Source organism: Toxotes jaculatrix, chromosome 5 (assembly GCF_017976425.1).
Source record: "Toxotes jaculatrix isolate fToxJac2 chromosome 5, fToxJac2.pri, whole genome shotgun sequence".
Taxonomy (NCBI): domain Eukaryota; kingdom Metazoa; phylum Chordata; class Actinopteri; family Toxotidae; genus Toxotes; species Toxotes jaculatrix.
The window spans coordinates 21,084,311-21,111,292 of NC_054398.1; the positions used below are offsets into that span (position 1 = coordinate 21,084,311).

General features: G+C 41.6%; 1 protein-coding gene across 5 annotated transcripts in view; it reads left to right on the plus strand.

Moving 5' to 3' along the window:
* The window catches only part of srpk2 (SRSF protein kinase 2), a 62,037-nt gene that overhangs the window by 18,084 nt on the left and 16,971 nt on the right, over positions 1-26,982 (plus strand). For 4 of the 5 annotated variants that reach the window (XM_041038676.1, XM_041038677.1, XM_041038674.1 and 1 more), the window contains 2 exons: positions 24,322-24,473; positions 26,556-26,664. In XM_041038676.1, coding sequence (XP_040894610.1) covers positions 24,322-24,473; positions 26,556-26,664 — 261 coding nt within the window. Of the gene's footprint in view, positions 1-580; positions 1,253-24,321; positions 24,474-26,555; positions 26,665-26,982 lie in introns of those variants that run through there. The other variant, XM_041038678.1, reaches the window with a different exon arrangement.

Consider the following 26,982-nt stretch of genomic DNA (forward strand, 5'->3'; position numbering starts at 1 on the left):
TCACATACATATACATGCGCACACAAGCATCCGTACACGCACACACCAATATTGAGGTCAGATAGATAGAGAGATAGAGACAGACCCCCCATCATGGCACACCCTCTGGCTAGCTCTCTGTGAGCTGTTCACTCATGTAGAAGCAGACCCATCTGCCCAAAGAGATGGCGAGGAAATAGAGTCAGACTGGGATGGAGGCCGAAAAGGATAAGACACACATGTTTAAGCAGTGGCGTCCAAACAAGACAGAGGTGGAAATGGGGTTTAGAGAAAAGGAGGGAGGATGTGAGAGAGAGGAGAAGAAGGGGGGAGTATAAGGCAGATCTGTGCGGCGTTGCCCTGAGATACAGGATGTCGTAATAAGGCAATTGGGAGAGAGAGACAGAAAGAGAGAGAGAAAAAGAGAGAGAGGGAGGGAAGGACTAATTCAAAGGGGAAAAAAGGGGGTGGAGAGTGCGCCTCAAGGAGAAAAGCATTAGTTTCCTTGTTGCTGTCACAAGCCGACACCCCTCTGCCTGCGCAGAAAGTGGAACGCTCCAGCTCGCCCTGGGCTCTGTTGTTGTGCAGAGCTGCAGAAGGCCTGATAGAGCCAGCTAGACAGAGAGAGAAGGAAGGGAGAGATACAGACACAGACACACTGTGGATCCAGAGCCTGTGTTTTCATTTCATCACCCAGTTCAACCGGCGACACCAGAGAGGAAGGGGACAAGGGAAGAGGAAGACAAAAGGGGAGTTTCAGTGACAGCAGGGAAAGTGAAAGAGAGGCAAGGTGAAGGAGGAGAAGGAAGGAAGGAAAGGGAGGGAGGAAGGAGGCTGGGGCATGAGGAGGGGCGCCTGACTGACATTGCTGCTCTCGCTATCAGCTCATACACACACACACCGACGTAGGCAGACACACACACTCAACCAGATTTTGCACTGCACAGTTGCTGCTCTTTTTTTAATCCTTTGCGGAGCCTTGTCCTCCATCCTTTCTTCTCCTCTGAGCGAGAGGACAAGAGGGACACAGAGACAGGAGGAAAAGGAGGAGGGAAAAGGACGAGGAGGAGGAGAAGGAGGAGGAGGGGAGGCAGTAACCCTCTCCTCTCCTTTACTCAGACACAGCAGAGAGAGCTAGGGAGAGAAGAGTAAAAAAGAGAGAGAAAGCAGGTTTCTGTTCTATTTCGCCGTCTCCTGTGGTCCCTCGGCCAGCGAGCGGCTAACAGGCACCGCTCATGTCCGTGAACTCGGAGAAATCCTCGTCCCCCGAAAGGTAACACCACCTCCTCCTCCTCCTCCTTTCCTTACTCCTTACCCTTATCATTTCCTCCCCATATGTCTGTGTGCATGTCCATCTGTCTGCTATTTTGTCCTCTCTCACCCCAACACTCTCCGATCACCAGCCCCCTCAGCACCTCCATGTTTTGTGTCTCTTTCTGTTTCTGTATGTGTGTCATAAGCTGGTTCCTTCTATTGTCTGGGTCACATCAGTCTGACTGTAGCGAGGAAAGGAAACGCAGTGGTTCATTGTTGCATGTTGCTGTAACGTTTCAGTTGACTGCTGAAACACAACAAACTTACCTAAATACACGTAACAGCATATACACTGTACAGCGCACTTCAACATCATCTTAAAGCATAATCTCCTTCACACACTACAGATACACACTTGAGCTGCTGCTGCTGCCTTCTGAGGCTGCAACATCTCCTATGACAACAATAAGTAGAACACACACACGCACACACACACACACACACACATACTGTCTCTTTATGGCAGTGGTGCACAGAGCTTACACAGCAAGAGTGTCAACACACATCAACATTAGTACAGCCAGCAGCAGCAGCAACAGCAGCAGTGCATCTCAGCAGCGATGCAAGACAACAGCTCACCACATGACGCACCTCCGTGCATAGCATTACTGAACAATGGCACCTCTGAATGCCACACAACTTCCACACAGCACACATTTTGAACAGCTGTAAGAGTTCATTACATCTCAGATCTACATATCGTGAAACATCCATTTACCGGTTTTCAGCATGAATAGCCAAGTCAAAGCATTATCAGTCACATGACACTCTGTGGCTAATTGAAAATACATACAGACAAAGACGTGCACACACTAGCATCATTTGAAATGGTCACAACAGAATATTTCACAACACATGACGAGCACATGCATCAAGCTATTTAAGACTCATTCCACTCTTGTTACTCAATAGACATGAATGACCTCTTCAATAATTTGTACCTTTAGACCTTCCCATGCAAATATACGACCTCAAAGTGTTGCAGTTTAAGCTCATAGTATTTTATTTCTTACAGGGTTGCTTAGATGATCCTGATTTAAAAAATATATATGTTGTAATGTTGTATAGCTCTGAGAGTCACTTTGATGGTAACTTAGTCAATTAAAGAAGGAAAGTTTGTCTTTTTTTAATGGGAAAAAAAACAGAAAAGAGATTTGGAGAAATGTTTGAGAAAGGCTCTGCTGTTGGTAGGTTCCACCGCTGTTATAAGTAGTGAATCCAAAAGCAAATCAGTCAGTGTGTGTGTCTAAACCTCTTTGCTGCATGCAAAAGAACCCGTATCCATTCACATCTATTCAGACCAAGTCCACATTCCTCTTTTCCGTGTGCAAATGCGGAAAGAGCTTGATTTGACGGGTGTTGGAGGGAGAGGTGCAGGCAGACTGGATGACTCAGGTAGCCACTGATGTTGTGCCAAGTACGATCAGGCAGAGCTGCTGCCATCCACACAACCTAGCGCCAGGCCCCAGACTGGCACACTCAAACACACAGCGCAGTGGGTACACAAATAGGCAGAAGTAAATGGGCACTAACAATATCAGGCATTATTACATGGGCAGTTGGGCACAGAGGAGAGCGGCGTCATATTGGCAGTTTTGGATGAACCTGAAGTGAAGTTTAATTTCGAGTAAGAGGCAGTGGCACTGGATAAAATGCACACACACGGGCAAATGTGCAAGCACAGATATGGATGAACACTGTTATACTCCCTTATATTTACAGCACCTAGACAAGGAAAGTAGGATTCCTGCTCTCAGACAAGCATAAATATAGAGTATGCCCTTACAGATCTATTGTGGGAAGATTTGTGGATTTCATCACTCTGCAAGTTTTTCCCTTCCTCTGTTGTTTGGGTTACAGCCGTCTGGCCGTAATTAAGAATAATGCAGCGGTCCCTTGTTGCATGGCAGGTGACAACAAAGAGCTACATTCGTGCACACGCTGTTGCCCTCTTTAACGGCTGTGAGATCTCATGTATCAACAGAAACAATGCACGTGACTGTTTCCTCCATTTCAGGCTGACCAGCCAGGGAGAAGCTTAACAAATGTGTTCGAATAACGAGTCATGAAGTTTTATCTTCCCATCTCTCTGAATGAATTCATATATACCTAATAACGCTATCGGTTATGAACCTCACAAGTGCACTAGCTGCTGACACCGCTGTGCTCAAAGCTGTATTTGAAAGCCACAAGCTGCGCCAAAGATCAGAGAGGATTCTGCAGCTTTGTGAGTGTGACATAGACAGCTGGGTTGCCTTTTGGACTGGATACATGCAGATACCAAACAGAGCCGTTCTCGCTTTAATAAAAAACAGGCCCATGATTACACAGATTCATCTGCATAAATTGGCAGCTCAAGAAAGAGCATGATGTGGCAAGAAATATGCTAGAAAGATCAAAATGACTGAGATGCAAGTACAGTGTTGTGTTGATCAGTGAAGTAGTAGAAATTAATCATCAGCTGTTTTGACAATAAAAATGGCCAATTATTTGGGGCTTCCAGCTTCTTAAATGTAAGGATTTGCTGCCTGTCTCTGTTTTATATTATTGTAATTTAAAGTTTGGCTATTGGTTTTTGGGCTGTTGGTCAGTCAAAACAAGCCACTTGGAGACATCACCTCAGGCTCTTGTGAAGGGAAATTTATTGCCATTATTTAATCGAAAACAATTGATAGATTTACAGAAAATGTAAATAATAATTAGTTGCATCCCTAATACAGATAATGGTCATTATATTAACTGACCAAGACATTTTTGTTTGATGCACATTAAGCAGCATGAACTGATTTGGAAGTTGGACCTAATTTTTATTTTTACAAGTGGTTTATATTTGAGTGTGGATTGGACTTCAGAGTCTATATTCAGCTTGCATTTTGGGACATATCAGCACACTGTTTTTGTCTGCAGCACCATCTGGGCCCCGGGCCCACACACACACACAGACACACACACATCCACGCAGCTCTGGAGTGCATCGTTTGGGATGTGCAGTAATGTGTTTGTCAACAATAAGACAGAGTGGATTTGATAGCTTATGTGTGTTAAACCGAATGGATGGACGAGTTGGGCCTGAAAAGAGCAAGGGGCGGCGCTGTGACAAATTTCTCTTGAAGCACTTACATTAGGAAGACGAGCCCTGTTGTGTAACTTGGCACTTGAGGCATGGTGGAGATGGAGATGGATGGAGGACAAGGAGCGGCTTGTGTGTATGTGTGCGTAAAGGATATCGAAGTGTTTTGACATCCTCGTTGCGTGTGAGCAGCTTAAAGCCTCTTTCTGTGGGGTGACAGCACGTCGGTTTAGGTCATAACTGACGCCGTTTGGTGGAGGGCTTATGTCCTTTGAAGAGACTTTCTTTAAGGATTAAACTAAAGTTGAATAAATAAACACCCCAAGGTCAAGAGTTTACCTGCTTTGTTGCAAAGCTGACTTGTAGCCGTTGAGAGGCAGGAGCACTGAGAGGTGTTGGGTAAACCTCTCTATCTTTGATGCTGATTATCTAACCTTCAGTCAGTGTGTGTTCTGTCAGGCGATGGCTGTGTGTGTGTGTGTGTTTAAATTAATGTAACTGAAAAGAATCTGTGCATGTAGTCGATAACAAAGTGATATGGTTCTCTTAAGCAAAAGATGACAGGTGGGTTTAATGTCTTAAATTAGTATGTAATCTGTTTGCATGATTCCTGCGTCCTTGTATGTGTGTGTTTACAGTTCTGTGGGTGTGAGCCTGTGTCTGCACCATGTAAGTGTGACTGGTTGATGCGTGATTTTTACTGAAGAGACGAAGGAGGGGCAGAGAGGAAGAAGAGCAATAGAAAAGAGAAGTGTAGGAGGTATCATCATACGTAAGAACCCGATTGATGTACTGATGATAGAAATGAGAGGTTAGAATAATCAGCATAGACACAACAAGCACGTACACACAGTCATTACCAGCAGTACCTCAAAATTTCCATCTCGTCTCCTCTTTCATCTCTTTGACACCAGTTGAAACAAAGGGTACTGGATACATTCAAATACTATTCCGCCGCCTTCCTGCCCCCCTTTCCTCTCACTGCTCTATGAAATAGAACTAATTCTCCATATTATTATTTTCATTCTCAGTTAAACTGATGATTATTTTCTTGATTGTTTGGTCCACAGAATGTCATAATGAGGTGGAAAAAATGTCCATCACAGTTCTCGAGAGTTCAAGGTGGCATCTACTAATGTCTTGTTTAATCAAACCAAAAACCCAAACATATTCGATTTACAATGAGATTCAGCAAAGAAAAGCCAAAGATCCTCACACTGGAGCAGCTGGACTCACAGAATGTGTTTTGCTTAATAAATTACTAGAATAATTAACTGATTATGAAAATCATTTCCCATTAGTTTTCTGTCAATCAACCAGTCGAATAGTCAGTTAATTGATTAAATCAGCAACAGTTCTGATAATTGATTAAATGTTCTGTAGGGGGTTTTTTTTAGGAAGAATGCAAAAAAAACTCATTTTCGTTTTCATTTTGGACTATTGTTATTTTTAAAATGGGCTCTTTAAAACAGAGGTGTCGCAAAAGCTATTAACCGAACAGTAAGAAGCCAAGGGAGGAACTGAATTGTTTTTGAAAATGGATTATGAATTAGGTGATCTGCAGAATCAGGCTTTCTAGTGGTGGGCAGGGTGTTTCTAGAGAACGAAAAAAAAGAGCTGTAGTGATTAGCTGATTCACTATTAGTTCAGAACAGAAGAGAAAACTAATCAGCAATTTAAAAAAAAGACAAAAAAATCCCTTGTTACAGCTTCTCAAATGTGAGGATATGCTGCTTTTTCCTGGCACGTCTCATTCTAAATTGAATATCTTTGAGTTTGGGATTATTGATCGGACAAAACAAGACATTTTAAGGCATCACCTTGGACTTTTGGAAATTAAGATGGACATTTTTAACAATTTTCTGACACAAACACAGCAACGAATTAATTGATCGAGAAAATTATCTACAGATTAATTGATAATGGAAATAATAAATCACAAATAAATCACAAAGCTACAACAAAGCTGAAATTGATTAAACAGTAGGTAAAGATAAAAGGGAGGAGAAAAGTAACAGACAGAGAGCAGCAGAGGATGCAGCATGAAGTGCTGGAAGGTGTCCAGTCGGTCAGTAAGCCAGGCCAATGCAGCAGACAACATCACATCCAGCAGCCATCACATTCACACAGTATATGCGGCTTCGACTGGCCTATATGGCCTCCACCATCTTCTCTGGTCCGACCCACATTGCCACAGACACACACAGGGCACACGAACACACACACAGACATGAGCAGCCCCAGCCATGCCACGACATGACAATAGCTAATGAAGCGTGGCAGGGAGCTAGCTAGCAAAGTAACCAGCCTGCCCTGCCTGTCTGGTTCTCTGGCCTCCATTATCTCCACCATCCCACCAGCCCCCCTCTTATGTCTGGGCAGAAACAGATGATTGCCTTACTTTCTTTCCTGCTTCCTCTTTTTTTTTTCTTTGGTTTGGGCTCCATTCTCCATCTGGGACAGATGGAGAAGGAGACATCCTTATGGATGCTCCCATCCCTTCTATCCCTTTGAGGGCTTTCAGTGATGTAGCAATGGTAAATAAAAAGTGTGTGTGTGTGTGTGTGTGTTTGTGTAGTCAAAGCTGGCCTGAACTTTTCAGGCCTTTCAAACAAGTCTAACCTGACTGCATAGCACAACTTTCTCGCTGTGTCACACAGAATAATACTGGGAATTTCCACCTGGGTCAATGAAATCCTATGTGGTTAATCAGTAATAGGAATCACTGAGTCAAACATCCAGCAGCCAGGAACAAGACACCTCACAAGTAGTGTGTCGAAGGCGATCGCCATGGCGATACCCCCAAGGAATGGGTCATGTGATCCGGACGCAGGCACCTGATCTGCCGTGAGCGCCTCAGCAGGGTTGTGGCGTCGGCGAGTGTAATATGGGGTCAAAGATCATGCACTAGATGTACAGTAGATGAGAATGGATGAAACATTCGTGCAGTGAAGGAGGATACTGTTAATGTGGTTGGATGAAACTGAAATCACTTTCTGTGAGTGTGGGCATTTTTTAACGATGGTATGGTTCTGTTTACCTTGGCTACACACACCTACATTACTATGACACAACTTCTTATTACTTCTTACTACTTCTTGATGAGCCTGGATTCAAGAGCACAGATCCTCCAACAATGATTTAAAGGCTCTGTGCTTTTTAGATTTCACCATTCCCAGCACCACTGCATTCCTCTCTGAAAATATTCAGTTGGTTATGACAAAAGCTTTGAGCAAATCATCACTAAGATTATGTTGTTTGTACAAAAAAAAAGACAAGAATTTTGCCATTAGATCCACATGACGAGCAGCAAGAATGCTTATCATTTCATTGGGTTCGATTTTCTACCATTTTAGACTTTGTGTCCATGTCCCTATCAATGCTGTATGTTTACATACACAGCATTCCAGTCTTTCGTGTGCCACTCTCTTTCCATTGTATCTCTTCATCTTTTCGTCACTATCTATTTCTCTTTCTATCTCTAGTCTCTCTGCTTATCCAGCCCTCTTTTTTTTTTTTTTTTTTAACCTCCATATCTCCTTCTGTCATCTGGTGTTGGTTCCATTTGGGAGGTTTTTAATTTCTCTGTGAGAACAAGATCTCAGGCAGCATTTTCAACTTGTGGCGGTGTTGGTCACGTTTATTGTTGTTGTAACTGTTGCTGTGAAGCCATTGTACCAGAAATATCAACATGAATCTTGATAAAAATGTGAACAACATGCATCATTTGTTTGACACTGAAACTGCAACTAAGAGATTGGAAATTCATAATAAATTAACTATGAACCAATTTGAATTCAGATTTCAGGTGTGCTTAATTTTCTTTACCCACATTCCCTACTGGACAGCGGAAAAATTCTTTCACTGGCCTTTCCTGTATCGATAGAATGACATTTTTGCATTGTTAGTATATTGTTAGTCACCAGCTGTGCTCCTAGGGGTGCTAATTTGTTTTAACAGGCAATTCGAACCATGCTAATAATAGACTGTATTCCCAACAGGAGCTTGATGAAGAAAAAAAAATTTTGAGGAAAAACATTCTCCTTTAGTTCTCCTGTTTTATTGTGTAATGCCTTCAGCTGCAGTATGTATATTTAGCATGCAGCTAGGGCCTTTCTCTCTCATTATTTTACAGCTATCTGCCATCAGCGTATTAGTCCTTCTGGAGTCAACTTTACTGCTATGACGCTGTAAGTTATACTCAGCAGAAACAGGGAAATGGAGGAAAAGTGAGAGAGTGGGGAGAGAGGGAGCTAAAATTTGAGACTTTTGGAGGAGAGAATCTGAAGAACGTGGCACGACGGTAGCCCTGGGAAAGAGATGATCCCTCAGAGGAATAGAGAAAAAGACGATAAAGCCAAAGGAAGAATGTTGGAGAGAGAAGGAGAAAGACCAAGATAGAGACACAGAGAGCAAAGAACAGGAAAGGACAGCAGAAACCTCAGGAGAGAGCTGATGGAGACGGGTGGAGAGCCTCAGAGAGACAAAGATAAAAAGCAGAAGGGGAAGGAGAGGAGGGAAAGTGGGGGAAGATGGAGGGAGAAGATAGATGGCTCTCTGCAGACTTGCGCAGTGTGTTGGGCAATGCGAGGTCACCGGAGGACTAATCTGTACTGATGCTGCAGCACTGAAGCACTGGAATGATAATGGCCTGTTTGTGTTTGTGTGTGTGGGGGGAGGTTTGTGTTTGTTTGTGTGGCTTTGCATAAGCATGTGTGTGAAAAGATACCATGTTTGCTTTTGAAGGTAGCACTTTTTCTCGCCTTTTGTCTCCTGCTATAGTCACACCACACACACACATGCACACACATGCACACACGCAAACATATACATACTCACACACATAGCCCCCTCATCAATGCCTTATGCCCTGTAGGACTGAGTCACTTGTCTGCTGCATAACTGAGAACACTATTCATCTGTTGTGTCTGAGAGCACTGTTCAACTGTTGTTTCTCTTCCTGTAGCATGGTCCTATTTTTATTTTCGTTGGTCCACATCAACGTGCATGGGTGGGGTTCATTGAACTCTGGACTCACGAAAGTCTTCCAATATGCCAACTCGGCACGCTCGGCTCACACCCAGGCCTCTGGTTCGACAGGATTAAACTTGCGATATCGGCCAATAACGCTACAGTGGTGTGTGTTTTCCCACTTCTGCTGGCACACGCTGCCGGGCCGGGTGTGGCGATCCTGATGTGGGTGTGTTATGAATACGCTGCCGTTTTCTGGAGAGAGTCTGGATTGGATGCACAGGCATAGTCCCCATAATATTATTCAAATAAAGCTGATGCAGAGAGTGTTTCTCCTTAGATTACTGTCAGAAGTTTTAGGTAAATATTTGTTTTCATAAGCCGATGCATTTAAGTAGTAAACTAAATTTTACAGATAGAGTTCTCTTAAAGTTAGGTCGTGTTCATGACATCTGTAGCCAAGATCTATCGGGCTGTTTGAGTAACAATCCTTTCAGGTCATTATTTTTAATTAGCTCCACTTTTTACAGCTGGTTTTTGAACATAACTTGTCTTTCTGGCAGCTTTGTCTTGAAACTAGAGCCCCTAGTTTTACTCTGCCCTACAGTAATAAGTAGCGCTTTGGCTCCAGGCACACTGGCATGCTAATGAGCTGACATTCAAGTCATATTACAAAGTATTTTCGGGAATAGTGTTGTCTGGAAGGTTAATTGACATTTAATGTATTTTCAGTGTATTTTAGGTAACAAGATGGTTTTAATGGTCATAGGAATGGAAAGGTGCTAATGTGTTGTGGGTTTTGCGTTTCTGATCTGTATGTGACATGTTACATGTGTGTGTGTTTGTGTTCTTGTGTTTGTAAAAATAGATGCATCTGGCCTTATGCTGTAGTGCATATGTGTGCATCAGTGCCTATGTGCTTACAGAGTCCAAACTCAAACGTGCATTGAGAAGGATCCTTAGCAGGTGGATGTCACAGGCCCGCGTGACGTCTGCTGGAATTCAAGGCTGGGTTCGTGGGTTCTTGCCTGACCACTGCTGTGTCCATGACTCTACTGCAGACAGCGGGAGCTACTGTGTTTTCTCTGTTCTTCCATCCATACTTTTTTCCTGCCTTATGGAGTCAAGCTCGTGTGTGACCACTAAGAAGAAATGGGGTCTGGCTTTGTGTGTTCTCCGCCTGCGCCACAGGGCCCTCCGAAACAGGTAGATGAAGAAAGCAGAAAAGGGAATAGCGGAGTAAAATGTTGAAGGGGTGCTGGATCGACAATACTAGGAGGCAAGGTTTGAGATGGGGTGTGAATTCATGCTTTGTTACGAGTTGACTTGACAATTTATTTAATGAGGAAGCCCCAGTTTGTTCTTGTGCAAAACTCATGTAGAGGAGGAAAGTACAAGCAAGAGCAAGGTTTGGACTAATAGGCTAAATAATGATGTTTATCTATGCACTGCCTCCAGGCCTGTGGTTATTTTGTTTTAGCACTATTGTTTTTTAACCAGGAAGACCAAAAATACAAAACATTTTTTTCGAGAGTAGAAGTTAGAGGGTAGAAGATGAGTGACAAGCAGAGAGAGGGTCAATATTCATATTTGTGACAAATCTCAAAACATTATTTATTAAAGGTATTCACACAGAAACACATTAAAAGCAGTTTTTACATAAAATAGTTTGGGATTTCCTTTACAGAGTGACATACATGTTGCGTAACCTCCTTTACTAAATGTTGAAGTTTTTGGCTTTAGATCTCACTCTCCACAGCGCTGTGGTTCTAATCCAGTCGTCATGTTTCTTTGTGTATTACTGCAGCAGATTAACTTTAATTTCTTGAGCCAAAGGCAGCAAACAGACTTGGATATGTCAGACCAAAGAGGGTGTGATGATCACGGCTAGTAATGAGACATCCTTTTTGGGTTGTGATGTTGATATGTGAATCTCATTGAGACAAAACATCTCGACCCCTGAAACAGATCAGAGGAGGCATCTAAATAAAACAACCTTGATTCTTGTGCTCCGGTATATAGTAAATTATGCAGGGATTAAGATAAACAAAAAGAGGAATTTAATCCAGTAGAGACCTCTGCAATTCAGCCATTCAGTGGAAACGACAGTGACAACATGAATCTGGCTCTGGACGAGGACTGGGGAAACGTCTGTCCACATTAAACCATGTAAAGCTCTCTATTTTTGCTCTTGCTTGACTGACAGGCCAATATTATATCTTATTGTAGTTCTGAGGCACAGTCATATATATATATAGATCTCATTAATGTCGACATCCTCTTTGATTGGCAGTGATTAATAAACATGATTTAGAGCCTGCCTCAGAAAACTCATAACAGTATGTTGCTTTTCAGGAGGGTTATTGCTACCTAACTCGAGATGGGGCCTTTGGTATCGATGAAGCCCCATGGGAGTGGAGAACATGCTGCAGCAGCAGTTCCAACAATTAACACTGTCAGACCAACAATTACACGAATCCTCAGTGTTCCTTGTGATGGCTCTGAACTAGATTAAAATACCCTTTCTGGAAAAACAAAGCTTGTACATTTTTCTCATGAAATTTCCACCTCATCAGGGGATTTGCAGGGTCTTAATTACTGCCGGCATTTAGTGGAGCGTAGTCAACATAAAATGAAAATGACTTATTAATACAGAGGATTTGTGTTGCTTGTGCTTTATTGCATAAAGTTCATTCATATAGAAGCCTGTTCATGTAAAAACATATATAATGACCTGTCATGGCGACCACAGAGGACTGTAAATCAGCAGGAAAAGTGAAGCTCTTTTCACTTGTAACTGTTGCTGCATTTTGCCTATACATAGATTTATCCTCCGTCCATTAAATTAGTCTGTATTTTTTCTTAACTTGGCACTGATTGTGAAGAACAGGACAACTAACATTGGCACTGACATGGTGTAATACAGAACTTCAGTTTTAAGGTTTTAAATAGATTTTTCCTGGCAAACATTTTGAACTTGGCAGACATATCCTGTTTATCACCAGGCCTAACAACATAAGTACACAGTATTTATAAATAAGCAGGACTTAAAAAAAAGGAATATTAAATCCTAATTCTCATTTGCAAATTAATAGAAATGATCAGTTTTCCACTAGAAAAATCCTGTTTTCATTGCCAGAATTAGGCAGACAGTTGCCTTCTCAAAGTGTGAAAAGCTCAGGTGTAATTGATAACATTAACAATGGCTCTGTTCCATTTGGATGCCTCAGTAAGCTGCTGGTACACCTTCTCAGATGTTGTTAATTATACCTGTGCTCTCCTGCCATGACATTAAAACGTCTGCTCAGAGATGTTTTGTGTATTTTCTTGAGATTTGTGTTATTTCTTTTGAAGGTCGTCTGGTTTCTTGCTCAGGCAACTTCTCAACCATAATGTAAAAAACATAAATGGGGCATTGACACTGAAAGTTTGTCCTTAACTTTGGAAACAGCAGCTGACAAAGCAGTCCATTTAGTAGTTGTTCTGGAGCTTACGTTTGTATCACATGACCTTCCTCAGCAGATAAAGTTTGTCCAGTTGTCATGAAATTGTAGTTTTTAAAAAAAAAAATTCAGCACACCTTACAGACTTCTCATCCATATCAACTTAGATTGAAAGTTTGTTCTTGACCTTGGAAGCAGACGTTCACAAAACAATCTCACTACGAGGCCCATTTAGTGGCTCTTCTGGGGAGGAGCTGTTCAATCGTTACTGGGCAAACTACCATCTGCTGAGAAAGATTGTCAGATACAATCGAAAGCACCACAGCCGCCACTAAATGGGCCTTGTGGTAAGATTGTTTTAGTCAGATAAATGGAGAAGTCTCTGGCCAGTATGACCTAAAGGGCATGTAGGGCTGCGACTAACTACTACTTCCATTATCCATTAGTGTGGCGATTTGTTTCATCGATTAATTGATTAATAAAAAAACAGAATGTCAGAAAATGGTGATAAATGGTGTCGATTAATTTTCTGATGATGGGCCTATCAATTAATCGACTAATCGTCACAGCTGTTTTTAATACATCGGGGCATGCTACTTCTTTCCTTAAGGTTTCTCATTTCCGATTGTTCATCCTGTTTAAATTACTATATGAACAGTTAAAAGACTTTATTATTGTTGTAGCTTCTCTCAGTTTAATTCTCAGCACCAGTAGAAATGCATGTTGCATTCTGAAATTGCATCCTTGCTTCCTTTTGTGAAACGCTTTATCTGGTCCGTGTGGAGCAGCACAGGTTTGACAGGAGCATCACAGGCTTTCGCTGTGCTTACATGTTTTCATGTATTTACAGTGTGTCCCTGCAGTATGTATCTGTTAGTATATTACATGCATGCACATGGCTTCTCCTGATGCTCTTGCTGTAACAAGTGTGGGCGGATGTTACCGCCACAATACCAGGCTTTGTGGCCTGCTGACGTCATTGGAATGTATAAATACAGAATGCAGTGAATGAGTGCACTATAGAAAGAGGAGTGCAGAGTGTAAAGTGCACTGCACAATGAAAGACACAGCAGATACCCACCGGCTCTGTGTGTAAGATATGTTGTTGGATGTTTCCATACTGAGCAGAGTAAACCATGAATCCCAGACTAATGGATTTTTGCAGAACAGGGCACAGGACACACATGACACACACACACACACACACACACACTTGGAAACAGAAATATGAACACAAACGTTGCCCTTGTAAGCATGTGTGTTTTTGTGTGCTTGGAGATGTTGTTGGTTTTTGTGTGTGGGAGACAAAAATGTGCTTGTCCTACTGGATCTGCAGGCATGTCACTTGAATTCCACTACCTCAAGGCGTTTGTGTGTGTGTGTGTTTCTGTGTACACATGCACACATATGCCACCCCACCAGCCATGCAGAGCAGTGTTCCTGTTTTCCAATGCAAATTTTATTCCAAGTCAACTGGTTTTATCACCAGGGTTTTCCATGTAGCCACAGACGCGTGTCTGCCTGCTGCAAGTTTATTTTTGTCCACTATATTTGTGCATGCTATAGGGGGTTTGTATAGATTTTGCTTATTAGCTTTTATTGCCTGTTATCTTTGAGCGTGTTTGCATTTGTTACTGTGTATGCTATGCATTGTATATCTATTATAGAGTTCAGTCAGTGCAGCATAGCGTGTGGTCTTGTATCTATCGGTTGCCTGTGGGGAATTTCAGCACCAGTCAATCTAACTCTGGTGTGGCCTGAAACTTGTGGCACAAAACAGAGTCTGAGCATTGGTGCTATTCTGTGTTTATTCACTGGAAGCTACAGTGTTTAGCTCAAACATGGACAGCAGCTAAAAACACCTCAATGCCACTATAATTGTTAAAAAACAAATTATGGCTTGTTTTTCATGTTATAACCATTTAGCCAATGTTTTTATCCAGGGTGACATACAGCACAGTGGGTGAGGGGGCAGCAGTTCATAATGATACCTCGACAGAATGTGTGGCTGTGAACGAAACACTCATTTCGTGCTCTAAAATGCATCGATTCATTAAGTTTCATTGTGTACATTTTGTATTTTCTCAGAGCTAGCTGCATTGCCTTGGTTGTGATGCCGCTTTATTGATCCCTGTGAAGGAAATTCAATTCTTAACAGCAGCTGAGGGAACAAGGGGTCGATGCAGACAGGCCATGCAAATCTCAATATGCAGAACAGGTAGGAATAAGGAACTGAAACAACTATGTGCATGACAAAGAAATCAAGTTTTGCACAACTGTAAGTGCAGAATAATGAATTAATGAGCTGTATTATTAGCTAATCAGACAATGCTAATACTTTCTAATTAATTTGTGCTTCAAGCAACCGGTGAGATTCCTCCACCTCTGCTCCCTACCACTAGAGTTTGAAGCTCGTCTTATGGCTCTGTTCTGTTAGTCTTTGTATAAGACCTCTTTGCATTGTTCTCCTTGATGCATCTGGTGATAGAGGAGTTATCAAAGGACACTTGGCGGTGGCAACAGATGAATAACACATTCCAAACATACAGTACACAAAACTCCAGTTCAGCTTTGGGTCAGAACATCATCACCGCATGAGAGGCTGCTCATTTTGTGGTGAACCTGCATCGTTGTGAGTTTCTTGCCAAGGTGGATGGCTCTTGTTGACAGTAAGCACTATGCAGCGCGAGATAACGGTGTCCTCCACAGCAGTAGTGAACAATTGCAAGTATAGAGACATTTATCTCAAGAGGCTGCTCCACTGGTGAGGCTGTCCTTGTTGTGCGTAGTTTAAGTACAGTTTATCCCATACAGCTATAAACGGTCAATGGCAGATGCTTCAGTTAAGCAACAGACATTTGGTTTTCACACTTTTATGTTCAACATAAATTCCTCTTAGTCTGATTAATTCAATACCTCAATTACCTCCTAACGTAAAATCTAATGCAAAATCCCTAACTGATAGTGGGAGGGATTTTGGATTTTCTCACTTGTTTGAAGAAACTAACTTTAAATCACTGGAAAAAAAAAAAAAAAAACAGAAGCCCCGACTCTGCAGACAAGGAAAGAATTGATGAAATATTCTTTGTCCACAGAACAGGCTCTTCTATAAAGCCCCATTGTACCAAAAAGAAAAGGAAAAAAAATCAAGAATGGTTGCAAGAAGCTGTAATAAACCATAGTTTCCTTCAGTGCCTGGGGGCTGATGTTGTCTGGGCCTCTTGCCTTGTTGCTTCGTCTTGGTGATTCTCCGTGTTTGCCAGTGAAAATCCCTCTGAAGCCAAAATAGAAATTCAAGAATATGGCAGCAGCCTCTTGCACGTTTGTAGTGTATACAGTATGGGAATCCAGCATTGCACCTTGTTATAATGTACTGAATTGAGGGCTGGTGGCACGAAACAGGACCCTACAGAGCCATAATGTGCAACTAGAGGTTATGTGGGGGCAGTGCAGCCAGTGACGTCAGGCTGCATCCTGAAAATAGCGGTGAGATCTCAGTTCTCCACACACAGACAGATACTCTGGAGGAGAGGAGAGAATGAGTCAGCCGTCTTGCCGACACGGGCCAAGATGGAGAGAATGAAAGATTAGCGATGAATCAATCAGAGATAGAGACACCACCGTTGGAATGGATAAGCTGAAGGACACCCGCGGTCTGAATCCCACACCTTAGCATTGAGAGTGGAGGATGATGCTCTTGTTGCTAAGGAATACCTGTTACCTTGGTGATAACGAGACGTGTTTAAGGATGAGTCATCAAGTTTGAACTCGAGAGCGGTCAGCTGTTTTATACTGCTTCTCAGTGGTCGGAGATGTGTTAGCAATGCTCTGTGACTTTTCCCTGTCATTAACAGCAGGATTCATCACTGATGTCTCTGAAGGCATGTGGATGAAATGGTTACATCCAGCCGTTCCAAAGGCATGGGAGGGTATAGAAAACTGCAATTAATATTTTCTTCTCTCATCTATAGGAATCAGGGAACATAAATTAAAATTGGTTTTTAAATTATATTTCAGAAAAGATATGCAGTGCATCAGTGAGTTAAAAAGGAGCCTCCATTCGAATATGTAGTTGGAAATAATGCATTTTTTGTAATTGTGTTACATTGATGGAATCAAATAGGAAAACCACTGTGTATAAATAAATAAAAATACTCATTCCCCCCTTTTTTTCTGACTTGGTAGATATGTGTCATTAAATGAGGCATGCACAGTGAGACCCAGATTCCTCACATGCAAACAGGAATAAACAGGCAAATGTGGAATTCTTTTAAGTGGTTCAGTTACTGACTTGTTGTGGATGCACCCTGCAAAAAAGGAAAAAATTAAAAATTTAAATCAGAACAGTTCAACAGAAATGTGCATGGACTAGAATCCTCATAAGAAGTTAATCTGTGTCTGTGATATTGTGTGCGTAGGCAAGATGCAGAAAAATTCTGTCCCAAACCTTTCAAATGGGTATGCAAGAAATACAATCCCTCAGTGCAAATACAAAAGTGCAGACTTTTGAGAGAGTTTCTTTGGTATTTTCTTGCAACAGCAGACACTGATTATAGTCTAAGAATGAGTTCAGAGAGGTGCCTCAGCTGACTGAACGACTGAAGCAGGATCTGCAGTGATGAGGTTTTTGGTTAGGTGCTTTTATGAAAACAATAACATCCATTGAGATATGTTGACACTAACAAGTCCCCCAACCTAAACAGCCATATAGAGCGCTTGTCCCAACCCTCTGATATGACTTATCGGAGGGTCTCTTAAATTAGCCGCGGGAGATATGCCACAGATAAACTGTTAAAAATCACTCACTCAACAAATAACTAACCGTTTGTATGGCGTGAACATGTAATAGTTAAGGTTGGTCAGGTTTAGGCACAAAAACAGCTTGGTTAGGTGTAGGGAAAGAAGATGGTTTGTGTTAAAATGAGTAGTGGTCGTTAAGGTTAGAGAAACAACTTCATCGTGATTACAAAGATAAACACACGGTTATGGTCATAGAAGGGTCATGCTTGCCGTCCATCCACCTGAACCTCCTCCCTGCACAGATTTTGTTGATCTGTAACAATGTCACCTGACTTCCTGCTGTCCTTCCATTGCAATTGCTTCAGTGGACATAGTGTTGTGTTTATATCAAAATGAATGCTTGTTTTGATTGTAAATCTAGAAGTTGTTTTACCTGTACACTGTTGATATTTTCAGTGCTGCCCTGTCAAGTCAGCAGTTCACAGCAACAAAGCTGTTCAGACACGATTCCACAGCGTGGTATGATGAGGAATTTACTGGTAGGAAAAGTAACGTTTGTGATTGGTCGGGAGTCTGGTCTTCAGTGGCATCTCAGTTTCCATCTCCTTCCCTGTGGTTTTTGTCAAATGAAATAATTTTACATGTTTTCAGGCTCAATGTTCTCCACATCTCTCAGCACAACTTATTAAAGCATTTCCACTGCAGTTATGAGGCGCTTTGTGACAGAACTGGTTTTCAGGGGTGAACAAGGGAGTTTGGACTTCGCCCCCAGCTGATCACCAGCAAGACAAACCTGTCAAGAAGTTTTAGCATTGCACAGTTTGAACTAATGAGCAATTGTATGTGAGAAGAAGACAAATTTCTTCTTTAGTAGATTTTGTATGCTAATTTTCAGATACACCACGCTGGACACAGGAAAACATGTCAGACTGTTAAAAATTTAACACTGGGGCTACAGATGCCATTGTTGGGCGTGAGAGCAGAAAGGCTGAGGCTGAAAACAGGACACGTGTGTGTTCTGATCACTTCCACTCGGTTTAGGTTGTAAGAAGCAGTCTGGGCATGTCTATACACATAACCTTTCGAAAACAAGATGCTGATGGAAGGCATATTCTGCAGTTATTTACCTCCACGGTAAAACATTGTTGGACTCCTGTCTCAGCCTGTGCTCTGTAGGCACACGTTCTATTACAGTGTCACCAGTTTTACAGTAGTGTTTTACCAATATAGAGTGTGCATAAAAAAAAAATTAACTTCCATTAAAATGTCCATTTAAACATGCATTATGTCATACAGTCTATATAACGTCAGAGACACAGACACACACTCAGCTAGTTTTATGCGAACATAAAATACTTCACGCACAGGACATTCCTGATGGTGCATATTTGCTTCTCCCACACTGCCCTGAGGCAAGGTGATCACACAAACATACGCACACACACACACACACATTTGTCAACCTGAATTAAGACCATGTTTATGCCATCATGATAATCAGCACAGCTCCTCCATTATATCCACCCAGAGTTAGTGCTCGGTTCATTTTGCCCTACCACTGACTTAACAAGTGAGTGGTATGTCTGCAATGAGAGAAATGACAGTGATCATCTGTTGGAGCTGTGCTTGTAAACCTTTATGATACTACGGTTCACACACATGCACAAAAAGAAAAGGCACCAGGCTCAGAAATGGAAAGATTTTGCCTAATGCTGTGTAGCTTCTACCCATTGATTTTGGTCTTTGTTTTTCAATAATAAAAGCTATTTAAACTATTCAAACACATTAGTGTTAAGTAGATTTTAAAAGTCGTGCAAAAATTTGTGTGAAAATGTATTTAAAAAATACCATTTGCATCATTTGCTAAATTATGTGTGCTTATACACACTCAAAAAGCATCTTTCTATAATTAAATCGCAAATTTAAATTTTGGAGGAAAGTTTTTATGTATATGAATAGCCAACTCAATTTTTTGTGTATCATCCGTGTTAAGAAAAATGAGTTTTTATCTTAATTAACAAAGTGTTGCATACAATTGTGGATTTTCATCATTTTATTTGTTACAGGCACAAAAATCTGTGTTTTCAAGCAGACAATGAACAAAAAGGGTGATGGATAAATAACTGTACATAGAGAGAGGTAGTAGAAGGGCACCTTCTGCTTGAGGAGGAAATCGCTGCTCCTAGTGTGTAAATTAGGGCCAATTAGCGGAGGAAATTGATTAGTACACCTTTTACCAGAGGGGGCAATTAATCATTGCTGATTGGTTTGAGTGAAATACTGGATACTGTACTGTTGATCCTCAGTGGCACATTTAAGATTCACTGGTTTAAAATACTGGTTGTGGTGGTTTAATAGATTTATACAGATTAGAAATCTGAAAAAAACATACAAATCTCCCTTTTTGTAGCCACTAACAGGCCCTAAGGGGCAGGTTGACAATGTACAGCGTCTGAGTGAAAGAATGAACAAATGAATAAATATAAATAACATAATCCATATGAGTGAGTTTCTCTCTGGATCCATGTGGTGCTGTGCATCTGATAAAAAAAAAAAGATGTAAGTTATTTATACAAACAAAATAAGGACAAAACAAATCACCACCACCGAAAAAAGCAGGATTTCTAATTGCATCTTAGTCCGCTGTGATGTTGTAGTGTTCAGGGATGAGCTTGTTTGTTAACGCTGGCGTTTTCCACTTGCTCAGCACTAATTCTGTCTCCACCTGCACCTGTTTTTCAGGGTAAGGTGGAAAGGTTTACAGTATTTTTCAGAGTGGATCAGTTTATGCAGAGAAAAGCGTCTTCCCACGTGCAGTTTTGTGTACAAAGGTTTTGTGTGTCAGATTTAAGATGAGGCAAATCGTGCTTTAGCGCTCTTTGTCTCGTATGCTTTCCTCCCTGATTATATTTATTCTGTTGTTTTTTTCTACCTGTCTCTCTTCTGGGCAGCCTCTTTTTTTTCATGTATGTTTTTTGTTTTCTGTCTGCTGTCTCTGTTTTGTTCTGACTGGTCTCTCTGCTTGTCAACCTACTACTTTCTTTCTGCCTTTCCACCTCTCTATTTTCCTCTTTCTGCTTTGTCTCTTTCTTTGCATACTGTTTGTCTCTCTTTCTTTCTTTCTGTCCAGTGAACACTTTCTTATTTTGTATGTCTCTTACCTGTCTCTCTGTATCCGTCTGTCTCTCTGTTTTTGCCCTGCATAATTTTTCTGCCTCTCTTGTCTTCTTTCGTTTCTCTGACTTCCTTTCTCTCTTTTTTCGTTCCCACCGCTCGGATTCTGTGTCTTCCTGTGCCTTGTGCCTTTTCATCTCTGCCTCTTGCTTTCTGTTTTGTGTCTCTTCGCCCGCTCGATTCTTCTTATTTCTGCCACCGTCTCTCCTCTGCCTGTCTTTCAGACTGTGGCGTCTTTGCTATCTTAATGTTTTTGCTGCTCGGCTTGGCTTGGGTCCAGAAAGTTATGGGGGGGCTAAGTGTTTGTACAGCCAATGGCAAGATGAGCCGTATAAAAGCACTGAGCTTATAGATGTGATGTATGACACCCTACGTGACTGCTTTGGTAAAGAAGCTGCATCCTACTGCAAGGACACAGCCCCACACGCCCCTGCCTGTGTGTTAGTGTGTACGTGTGTGTGCAAGTAGTAAAATAGCAGTGAAATCTCAATGCCAAGTTATCTTCTGTCCTTAGCTGCTGCTTTGGAAGAACCATTGCCATTGTGTGTCTGTATGTGTGTGTTGGCCTTGCCACCGCATTAACGCTTTGTGTCCTGGATTTTTTTTTTTTCCCCCTCGCTCTGCAGTTGCCATGGGAACGCACCAAGAGCCTCTATCATGTGTCTGCGCCTGTGACCGCAACTGAATAACAGTTCACAAGCGCTGGCTTTGTGTGTTTATGTGTTTATATATTTTTTTCCTCTCTTAATTTAGCATTTGATCATGTTGCCTGTACTGTGAGGTGACTCTGCATAAGAAGTGTTTGTCAAGCTCTCTTATGCTCAGCTCTCATGTGAAGCTGTCTAATTCAGTTTTTCAGAGACAGCGTTGAAACAGCCAGTTCCCTCAAGGTGAAAACTGGATTGAGTCATTGTACTGAAATGTTTGATTGATAGGAAATGTCAAGCTTTTTTCCTTAGAAACGAATGTGAGTGCTAGAGACAACCTGAATAAATGAGTAGAGAACCATAACTAATGCAGTTTGCTTCCACACAGGAACACATGCTGCATGGTGCAATTAAACAATTAACGTCCAGTCATGCTCTGTGGCACGTGTAAAAATGCTGAGCAGGTCCAGTTGATACAGATTTTGTATTGAGATAGCAAGAGGAAAAGATCTAAGTGACTTTTAAAGAGGGTTCATTGTTGGGGCACAGATGGCAGGAGAGCTTCAGTCACAAACACTGCTTAACTGGCTGGTGTTTCAATAGGAACAGTGACTAAAGTGACACCTGCAATTAGATCTGTGGGAAAGACGTCAGTAAACAGGGTCGTAAATTTGATGACCTTGATGCTCGGGATTAGTGCGATATGTGATGAAAAACAGAAGAGCAGCTCTTCCTCAGGTGGCTGAGAATGTCAATACAGGACGTGATCAGACTGTGTCTGCATGAGCAGTCCGTCGACAATTACATAGAGAGGGATGTTATAGCAGGGTTGCAGTGCATAAACCCCTCATTACAAAGATGAAAGCACATTTGAGAGTTCAGTGGTGCCAAAACCACAGGTACTGGTCTACAGAGATGTGGAAAAACAGTGATATGGTCGTATGAGTCATCCGTCAGCATGGGGAGCGATTGCATGTGTGGCTTACACCTAGAGAACGGTACAGGCCTGAATGCTTGACCCCTACAGTGAGGGGTTCTGGTGGCTCGGTGGGGGGCATTTTGCTGGCATTGTTTGGGTCCACCTGTCTTCTTAGAGGGAAGGGTCGTGTAAATCAAACATTTCTAAGATGACAGGGCTCCCATCCATGTGGCAGGAGGAGTCACTGAATGGTTTGATGTGTATGAAAATGATGTGAATCATATGCTATGACCTCCAAAGTCACCAGATGTCAACCCAGTTGAACACCAATTCTCCACCACCATCATCAGAACACCAAATGAGGTCTTTTCCCCCTTATGTTATGCATTAGTTTGTCGTTTATTGGCATGTATCTTCTAACAGTGTGTTGAGTATCTGGGAATATTAAAACAAAATATCTAAAGTGCCAAGTAGCACAGTGGTACTACGATGGTTTGGTGGGATCTGCTCAAAACAGAAATGTTACGGACATGTTCCCAAAATCTCCAAAAATAGCCATGTGTGCAGTGGCAGCGTCCTAAAGCAAAACGCTGAATGCCCTGCCTGATCAATCATTGTAAGTCACCCTGGGTAAGAGTGCCAGCTAAATGCTCAGAATGTAGCCAGGCCTGAAGAAAGAGGCAGCCTGTGCTCTGCAGCCTATTTAATGTTTTCCCTCTCATGGGCTCAGTTCCATTTTAGACAAGGGCAAGGAAGTGGAACAAGGCTGTTAAGTGAAAGGGCTAATCTTTTGGATGGACCCCATAAAGCTGATCAAGCCTAATCTGTGCACCTATCTGTTATTCTGGATATTCTGTTTATTATTATTTCACTGTTGTTAATCATGTCATATATTTTAAGAATACCTGCTTGAATATCTTAGTCAAGATCACTATTGTTTTTACTTTTACATTTTTCCAGGATTGAAAGAAGTTCTTTTTTTTTTCTGTCTGATTTTGGATGGTATCCATTCCTGTGCTGATTCATGTCTGAGGTGACGGGTGGGTGGGGATTGGTTCAACTGAACTGTCTCTGAGCTCCAAACAATACCAGCCCATGAACCAACTGCAGTCACGTTTTAGACTCATTTTAAATTCATTATCTCAAATTTCTCACAGTGACTCACAGTTTTTATATTAAATGGCAACACACTGAAGCTTTTTGAAATCTGTCATAGAATTAGATCTTCAGTTCCCTTGTGTCTTGTTTACTTTTAGAAAAACTGTAGGGAATTTAGGAATCTCTTACGTTTGGGTTTGACTCTGCGTAAGTGGTTGTGGAAGCAGAGAGATCCTCTTTGTTAATGTTTGTTTTTTGGCTAAATCTTTAGCACTGCGCTGTCCAGACATGAATTGTTGATTTTATTGTGTCAAAAATAACCAATAGACATTTATTTAAGCATGTTCTGTGAGTGGGCTCGGTCTTCCTCTTGCAGAAGATGTTTGAATAAATATCAGTTAGCTCGGTTCTATTGGCATGCGGCAAACCTCTTCTTTATTTTGATTCTTTTCACATTCATTTCATGTTACGTTGCTGTGCAGAGGATCTCTGAGTTTGTCCCTCTTTTTGAACTTTCAGTTTCTTACATATGAGTTTCTGCAGAATGCGCATTATTCTTTATTTGTTCAGCAGCATTGGCTGTTGATGGTAATGCCATCTTTTATTTGTTCCAAACACAGATATACAGTACATCACTTGCCGAGCTGTTTTTTTTTTTTCTCTGCAGAATAGACCTGTCTGAGACAATGTGTTCAGAACTGCAAATGTAAAGGCTTTCATGAACTCAGTCCTGGATGAATCACCGTTCTAGATGCCAGTCAGCAGCACACACTTGAAAAACTGACATTTGTATATATATGGAAATATCTCAAGTTATTATTTAGATATTAGTCATCTGCTTTTAATTCTCAGTCTACAGTTGCACTCGCTGTGAGTCACAGTGAAAGTAAATAGTTTGAGCTGGGATTTCCAGTGAAAAGTTGCCCGAGAGGTTACCTGATTTTCATCCCACTATTGTGTTTACAGGCCTGAGACCCAGCAGAAAGCCCCAGTGACTGCCCCTCCTCCCCCACCACCCCCTCCGCCTCCCCCTGAGCCGGCAGGGCCTCCGGAGCCGGAGGAGGAGATCCTGGGCTCCGACGATGAGGAGCAGGAGGACCCCGCAGACTACTGCAAAGGTCAGAACGACACACAAATAGCTGGACCACGCACACTGAAGTCAGTCTGTCCCAGCCCATTACTTCCACTCTTTACGTCTGCCGTCCGGAGCTCAACAATGGCTGCCCTGTCTCACACTGTCTCCTCTCTCTGTCTCTGTCTGGATTTTCTCCTCTTTCTCTCTCCATCCTGATGGGATCTGCAGCAGTGTCGTTCTAGCCGTCAGTATGAGATGCTCGGTAGTTGTGACACCAGCATTACAAGGTTGTTTGGTTGTTGCCAGAAAGGAGCAGCAGTCTAGTTTCCTGCAGAGGCTCAGTATGCCAAAGACTGCACTGCCTGCTAAAAGGTTTATTTTCATTACAACACAGCTCTGTCTCAAAATGCTACGCCCATTCTGTAAACACTGCAGAACATTACACCACCCTTATCTTTCTGTACGATATAATATCAGTAAGAAAAAAAACAGCGCAGCATGTTTTAGATGATTTCAATCAGTCTATACTAGGAAAACTCTTGATTTTTATGATGTTATGTTATGAGAAGCGCTGTCACAGATCTCACATGAATAAGAAGGAAGACTAAAAGAGAAAAGATCAAATCACTATTATATATGTTATATATATTTTTCTTCTTTTCATGAGCTTTCTGTTAAAAACTGAAGTGTTTTTAAGATTATCTTCATAAAGCCATTCATTTCTTTTATTCTTTTATTTATTTCTGACCATTTCATGAACCTTAAAACCCCTACAGCACACTTTGTGAGTTCACAGAAGTGCATATAATTGCAGTAGTAGTCGTCTTTGTAGTTTTCTGTGTGTGAATCTTGGCCTGCCCTCCCTTCTTGAGTGTCTGTGCTATTTTATTTGAAACTACGCAATTTACCAAGTTTGTGTTCAATAAAATACACCTACAACAATGTAACCCTGGCAAGCTAGACTTCTCTCTCTGCCAGATGGTAGTGTCATTGTAGCAAGAACAAAGAGGATTGTGATTTCACATTTAGGTAATCATATAATCATATTCAACTCCAGGTTCAACTCATCTGACTATTTTCTTGATTAATTGTCTTGCTTAGTAAATAAATATATGCTTAGTAAATAGAATTCCCATTATAATTGTTCACCTTCAAATCTTGATTTGTCCAAAAAACAGTTCAAAACCCAAAGATATTCAGTTTCAGTTGATCATAAAGAACAGAAAAGCAGCGAATCCTCACATAGTAGAAGCTGGAGTCAACAAATATTTGGCATTTTCACTCGAAGAAATACTGACTTGATTAATTGATTATTAAAATAGATGTAATTTACATTCATTTGCCATTTTATTATATACACAGAGCTAAAACTAATGCAGTCTTTGCCACACTGTGAATCCTTTTTTTTTTTTAGATTATGGTTTGACTCAACACATTTCTGGCTGCAGTTTACCGTGCTGCTGAACTGTGTTGCATCATATCGAGAGCTGTTTCTGAAATTATGTCAAACATATTTATATCAGTGAGGTTAGAGTAAATAATAGAAACATCTGTCAGTACAAAGCAATACAGCTGAACAACACCACAAACTACATCCTGCACAGTGATTGTGAAGCTGAATCAGCACCTCTCACAAACAATTTCAACCATGACTGAATATTGTAACCTTCATGAATTTAGGCTTATATTAGACTGCATTAGTTTTACCAGGCCGTATCTAATAAACCAGTGCCTGAGCGTATTTTCTTGTGTTCAGCTAATTTTGTTAGCACCAATGTTAACAACAGTTTTTAGTCAAATATTTTTAGACCTCATTTTCCAGGTCTAAAACTGAGCTTTCAACTCTCAAATTGTTTCTTTTGTCTCTTTCTCGCTGGTTCACTTGATGCTGCAGATACCTGTCCTGTCACTGGAAATGTTTGTGCTGTACTTTCCTCCTGTTTCTTCTTTTCTCAGTTGTAAAACACTTCTCTCCTGTCACAATATCTGTCTGTTTGACCTCCCTCCCTCTCCGGTGCTCTCCCGCCGCTTCTTACTCACTAATGGATTTCATGTCATTGCCTGGTTATCTCTCGCACTCGCCTGTAACCTTCATCTTCTGCCTCTCTTTCTTTATCTCTCTCAGGAGGGTACCATCCGGTGAAGATCGGGGATTTGTTCAATGGGAGGTACCATGTGATCAGGAAGCTGGGGTGGGGCCACTTCTCCACCGTATGGCTATGCTGGGACATACAGTGAGTCACACACACATACACACACATACATTATAGTACAGTAGAGGGTTTTAAATTTTGCGTCATGCTGCCTTTGTACATATGGACATTCACCACACGTCATGACCCAGAAAAAGCACTCGAGGGCTCACAAAGGCTTGTTCTCATAGTCCTTCACTTCACCTTGTTCTCACACACATATTCTGCACACACAAACCACACATGCACCTGTTGACAGCATCTGGCACGTCACCACGGCGACGGTTGCAACCAACACCAGCGTGCACTGGCACCAAAGCCATCCATTTGCACTATAATGTTGTTTTTGGGTTAACGTGG